At 48.0% G+C, this 6,579-nt stretch overlaps 1 protein-coding gene across 1 annotated transcript; it reads left to right on the top strand.

Moving 5' to 3' along the window:
* Positions 1-1,951: 1,951 nt before the first annotated feature.
* SPN (sialophorin) lies at positions 1,952-3,094 on the top strand. The gene has a single exon (XM_007950297.1). The coding sequence runs from the start codon at positions 1,952-1,954 to the stop codon at positions 3,092-3,094; it is 1,143 nt and encodes a 380-aa protein (XP_007948488.1).
* Positions 3,095-6,579: the final 3,485 nt, after the last annotated feature.

Genomic DNA, 6,579 nt, shown 5'->3' with positions numbered 1-6,579 from the left:
GAAAAAGAGCAGACTAGTTTATATAGTAAAATCTGATATAATAAAATACATGCATATATGCTTGTATAACCACAGACACTGCTACGAATGCTCATCTTGTGCAGTGGGTATGGAGCCTTTTCATTTTATGCTCTTGTGACTGTTGGTGGAGGCAGTCTACCTTGGTTTCCAGACAGCCCTGCATGTTCTTGCTTGGCAGGCCAAGAGTGCAAGGCCCTGACCCCTCTTTGCTCATGCTGTTTCTCAGTGTTGTGTTTGCAGTGAGCAACTCCGATTGATGAAGGAATTTCACCCTTCAAAGAGCGGGTTTGTTTACTGCCTGCTATAAAAAAGAGGAATTCCCAAATTACAATGTTCGTCAGATGCACTGCAAATCTACCAGGTGCATGGCGTTAATCTGGGGGCTCTGTGTCCCTGTGGAGCTTGGGGCAAGGGAAATGGATGCATACAGTGCTCGTGTTGCTTGCCTGGCTGTAATAAACTTCTTTGTCTCTGACCCAGAAATTTCATGTTTTGTGTCAGACTAATTAATTAGCTTGCAAACAGAGTACAATCCTAGGTGCTGAAATCAGCTTATTTCAAGTTTCTATGATGTGCATGTATTACTTTTACAATATAACATTCATTTTTGATTTTTTAAAAAGAAAGGGATAAATCAAAAACATACACACATCAGAGTCAAAGCTTACTAATCAGAGAAAAGTCAGAAAATGGAAACCAACCAACAAAGAATATAAAGGCCCCCTACTCACACCGGCGCAAAGACAGCTTGATTAATATTTCAGTAGATTTTCTTCTAGATTGTTTTCCATACCGGTTCTCATATCATTATTAGTTTTCTAAAAAAATGAGATCATAACATATGCAGTGCTTGGTAATCGGCTTGATTTAGGTAAGAAGTCTACTACTGGGGGGCATTGTGGTGACCCCAGTTCCTAGTGAAGCAGCCAAAAGCCCACCAGGGATCCCATGCAACCTGCAAAGGCTTTCACTGCCTCCAGGTAGAGTCGGGGGCTTCCCCTTGCCCTGGTACTTCCTGGGAGCTCTTGAAGCAGGAAATGGCGCCACCCTGGCCGTGAGCTAACAGCTTGGGGACCACAGCGCAAAGGAAACCACCCTCCCCACCCATCTCCTGCTCTGCCCACCCTAGCTCTCAAGTACATATTCCAGTCACCCCTACTCTGGCCGCCATCCTGACCCCAGCTCCACCCCTTGCCATCCAACCCCTAGTTAAGACTCAAATATCCTCATTCCAGACTCCCCCTTCCCTCCTGCCTAAGCTGGGATCCCAGAGCCCCCAGGCACTATCTCAGGCCCCAGAAAGAGTAGGTGATGGCGCTGTCCTCACACAGCAGCTGTGGGAGCAAGGCGCGTCAGGGCAGGATGCTGGGGTGTGGTGGGTGGAGCCAGAGCCACTTCCTTTCCCCGTGGGGCTCTGTCTGCTCCAGTCCCGCTTCAGCCTTTTGAGGAGTTGGAGTGGCCTGGTCCCAGCCTTGTGTCCTTGGCCCCAACCCTGTGGTCTTGTCACCTGAGCTGGTAAGGGGGTACCACCTTGTGGGGGAAGGGCCTCAGTGGACCTAGAATTGTGTCTATGGGTTGAAAGGTCCTGGATGGGTGATGAGAAAAGAGGATCAGGCGCCAATGGGGCTGAACAGGGTCAGGGGAGGCCAGGAGGGGGTGGCTGTTGCTAGTTTGAGCTGCCAAGGCCTGAGGGGGCCTATGGGATGAGGTTGATAGAGAGCTGTCAGCATCTGTTCCCTTGTTACTTCTGATAATAGTAAAACCAAGTGTGGAAAAAGCCGTTAAACCGCAAGTTGGGCTGGCAGTTGGTAGGGAAGTAGGCAGGAGGGGAGGGCCTGGCCAGTATCCCCTCACCCTCCCAGCACCTTTTGTGTACTATTTCTCAAACTTCCCCACCCTCAGGTCTCAAACTCTGCTGATACCAGTTGCCATGGAAATAGCCCTGTTTCTCCTCCTCTTTGGGGGCTCCTGGGCTCAGGAGGTGGCTTCAGAGTCTTGGGGAACTACAACATCCTTGCAGACGTCTATTTCTCTGGATACCACCTCAAATACCCTTGAGACCCTGAACCACAACTCAATGACTTCCAATCCTATGAAGATTTACAGCACCAGGGACCAGATTTCAACGTTACCTTCCTCAAGTTCCTTTATAGCCAATGAAGAAGTAACTTCTCTTGGGACTTCTGTTAGTACCAACACTGTCCCCACTGCACCTGAGCCAACAGCCTACCAAGAAGTTTCCAGCAAGAATGTGTCAGTGCTCCTGGACACCTTTAATGCAACCAGTGACCCTGCTGTCCTCAGATCAATGAACTCTCTGGGGTCCCACACTGAGCCCAGTGGAACTACAACTAGCTCTCTGGGGACCTTCTATAGGACTAGTGGACCCCCTGTCACCATGACAACCAGCTCGCTGGAGACCTCCAGTGTGACCAGTGGACCCCCTGTCACCAAGACTACTAGCTCACTGGAGACCTCCAATGTGACCAGTGGACACCCTGTCACCAAGACAACTGGAACTCTGGAGGTCTCTAGCATGAAAATATCCACCATGGTCACCTCAGAGGCCTCAACAAACTCAACCACCAGATTCTCCTCACATTCAGATCAAGGGAAAAATGGCACCCTGCTAGTAGCTGTGCTTGTGGCCCTACTGGTGGTCATTGTCCTCGTGGCACTGCTGCTGCTGTGGCGTCGGCGGCAGAAGAAGCGGACAGGGGCCCTGACGCTAAGCGGGAATGGAAAGCGTCATAGGGTGGTAGATGCCTGGGCCGGGCCGGCCCGGGTGCCCGATGAGGAGGCAGTGACAGCAACAGCTGGAGGGTCTGGGGGCAACAAGGGCTCTGGGGGCCATGATGGGGAGGGATCTGGTCGGCAGCCCACGCTCACTACCTTCTTTGGGAGAAAGAAGTCTCACCAGGGCTCCTTGGCATTGGAAGAGCTGGAGGCTGGGTCAGCTCCTAGCCCAAAAGGGGAGGAAGAGCCGCTGGTGGGCAGTGAAGGTGGGACTGTGGAGGCTCCCACTTGTGATGGGGTGGAGGTGAGAGACAGGAATGCCTCTCAATGCTTATGAATAACAAGAGTGGAGGTCAGCATCGTTCCCAGCTTTCATCTCCTTTCCTGTTATCATCACTTTCAACTTCATCCTCATTAAGCATCCTCACCCAACACTCTCACCCAGCATCCTCATCCTGAATCTTCTCAAAACACCCTCATCCTATATCTTCACACAGCATCCTCATCTCACGTCTACATCCTATGCTCACTGAACATTTGTGGACTGAATACATGAACCTTTCTCATCAACACCTACTTCCTCTCCCATCACTTTTTCTCCATCTCTTTTGTCTTTGGAGATAGCTGCTGAGTCTCCAATGTCAAATGGCTTTGACCTAGCATTTCTTGGATGATCTTCCAGGGACACCAGAGTCTGAGAAGAAAAAGCAAATGACAACCCAGGAAACTCCACCTGGGATTAGCCTTGGCCCCATAGATTAGAGGGACGGCTGAGCCCGAAGAACTGGCTGGGAGGGGCTTCCATCTGTGCCTTCAGCCTTCAGCTGTGTCGGTGACCTTTCCCAGAGAACCTGGACTCTAGCCTGTCCCATGACCCAATCCACCACACTCTCCCTCACTCATGGACTGAGACAAGAGGCTTTGGATATTTCTCCTCTTAAAGGCAGAGGTAAGAAGAGTTTCTGGACAACTGTAGTTCTCAAAACCCCCAGCAAATGTGTGGGTCTATTCATGGGTGTGCTTGTGTGTAGAAGATGAGGATTTGGCAACATTTGTAAAGGGATGGTATCGAATACAGATGGTGTGAGGGAGGGGTGCAGGGCTACAGACTGGGGAGGGGCACACAGCTACAGCCTGCTGGAACATACATGTCCTCATCTTTGCTCAGATGAGTGAATGTAGCCAAAGATTGAACTCTGTAGTCCAATAAAGAACGCTGAACACAAGTATGGACTGTCCATCTCGGCCACTAAACCCCTTCTTCAAAGCCTCCTTCACTCCAACACACACATACACACGTACACACACACAGAGGCAGGTGGTGAGAAGTCTGGCCCCATAGTGGGGCCTAGGTGCTGAATAATTCTATTGACCTTTCAAACATCTGGTCTCGCTGACCCGTCCCCTGTTACAGGTTTAGTATTTGTCCGTGTCTCCTCTCCCATCCCAGGGCTGAGCTGCTCCCCTTCTCCCAGGTGAGTGTGAGCTAAATGAGGAGTGGAGAAAGTTCCCTTGTGGCCATGGATGGAGAGGAGGGGACAGGATCCAACTGTGCTGTCTCTGAGACCAGCCCAGGCTGTAGCCCAGTGGAGCACAGGGGCCAGAGGCCGTTGATGTTGCCCCAGGACAAAGAGGAAGTTGTTGAGCCACAGGGTGCAGTGGCTGAGAGGAGACTGATTGACTCACACAAAGAGAGACAGATGGGAACCTGTGAGAATGTGTGGGCAATATGGCCTGGTCTGGCCACAGAGGTGGGAGATAAAGGAAGGGCCCAAAATGGGTCAGGTCAGAAGCGGGGAGTTGTGCCCCCAATACCTGGGTCGGTGGAGAAGGGCTGAGCTGGGATAGAAATCCAGCTTTCTCCCAACCAAGCAGCGCTCCCACGGGCTGCATTCTGTCCCCTTTTCTTACTTTCCACAAACGCACTGTTTGTACTAATTGTAGCCCCTGATGGCAGAATGTGAGTTCCAAAAGTCTCTTAGATATAACACAACTGCTGTTTAGGGTTTGTCAAACTGAGTGTCCCAAGATAGGGTTTAGAAATATTGTCGCTGAACTCAGAGGTCATCAGTTCCACTCCCTGACAGATGCAATCATTACCGGTTTGTGGGTCCTGGAAGGACATGAGGTGAGAGTGGGTAAGGTGCCCACTGGGGTTCTCACAGCCCACAAAATACCGAAATATGTGATACGTGTTCAAAAAGAAGGGCAAACAAAAATTTATGAGTGTAACCGAAGAAGGGCGTGACATGTGCTCCTGGAGAAGAATAGGGGAGCCTCACTGGGAAACTGAAGTTTCACAAGGTTTTTGTCATATTCACTGTTGTACTCCTGGTGGCTTCTGGGCCTGACCCAATGTAGATCCTCAAGCATGCGTTTGAATGAATGAATGAATGAGATACCTCCTGAGAGTTTGAAGGATAAGAAGGATTTTGCAGACTGAAAAGAGGGAAAGGGCATTTGGCAGAGGGGACATGAGGTGCAAATAAATGCCTTGTAAGGGAACCGTAAGCAGTTCAGTGAAGGTTCTCCAAACAGAATGGAGGCCTTTCAATTCTCTAGAGCGGGCAGGAGGAAGCAAAGAAAACAGATATTGTAAAACCAAAAAGGAAAAAAGAAGAAAGTATTCAGAAATACAAAATATGGTGGTAGGAGAGGACCAAACATATCAATTATGAAAGTAATTGTAAATAGCTTATTATACTTATCATTGTCATTAAAATCATGTTTTCAAAAACTATGCCATGACTCTGGAAAATTCCTACAATATAATATTAAATGGGGGGAAAAGTAAGTTACTAATCTCTGTGTACATATAATTTTAGTTTTGTAATAGAAATGTAAGACTTTATACAGAATTTATACAGTTACAGGGAAAAAAAAGTCTTAAAGAAACATCCCAAGTGGTTACTGTGGGTATCTGTAAGACGGTGGGTTTGTGGGTGACCTTTATTTTGTTTATACTTTTCTGTATTTTCCAAATTTTCTGCAATAAATACCTACTATTTCTACAGTTAGAAAAATATCAATGAAAAAGGTGGTCATTGGGGTGGAATAGAGGATGTCGGGTATAAGGAATGTTGTGGGAGATGACCTGGAAAGGGACATTGGAATCCTATGAAGGCTTGAGAGTTTCAATCTAGTTCTGAAAGCACTGGGGAAATTAACACACTTTAAATCTGCTCTCCTCCTCTCTCTCTGGGTCTCAATACATGGTAGGTAACATCATTGTCTGGTTGCCTAGGCAAAATGCCTTAAACCATCCTAAAACCCCATTTTCTCCCATTCTTATTCCTCAGGTAATATATCCATCTGAGTCTTCTTCTATCAACCCTTGGGTTCCTTCCATATCTCCAGGCCCATCACACTAGTCTGGTCTTTTCCTCAATCCCTTCCACCTTCTGCCAGTGACCCTTCTGAAAGGCCGCTCCCCAAGGCCATTGGCATAGAGTCCATCTTCTTTAGTAAGGTGCACAAGACCCCTCAAGATCTGACCCTGCCTCTCCTCTGCCCCACCTGTGCCTGGCCAGCCCCCTGTCTACTGTATGCTTTCAACCTCACCAAATTCTTTGTAGTTCCCTGAATAGTCCACATGCTTTCACTGGGGTAACGGTAGTTAAAAAGGTTGAAAGTATTTATTTTGCCCAGACAGTAAGACAACCTTTTCTAAAACAATCTTGTACAAAAGTTAATTACCAGCATGATCCAGAATAGAATTTTTACACACACACACACACACACACACACACTCAAACCCGGTGTATTATATACATCATCTTATATTTTATAATACATGTTTCTATTTTCCTCTCAAAGGAGCAC

Source organism: Orycteropus afer, unplaced genomic scaffold, assembly GCF_000298275.1.
Source record: "Orycteropus afer afer isolate SDZICR_OR568_19922 unplaced genomic scaffold, OryAfe1.0 scaffold00266, whole genome shotgun sequence".
NCBI classification, from domain to species: Eukaryota; Metazoa; Chordata; class Mammalia; order Tubulidentata; family Orycteropodidae; genus Orycteropus; species Orycteropus afer.
This window is presented reverse-complemented; position numbering and strand designations above follow the sequence as displayed.

What these genes read in the sequence shown, in the direction of transcription:
- SPN (XM_007950297.1), top strand. Translation starts at nt 1,952, where the DNA reads ATGGAAATAGCCCTGTTTCTCCTCCTCTTTGGGGGCTCCTGGGCTCAG.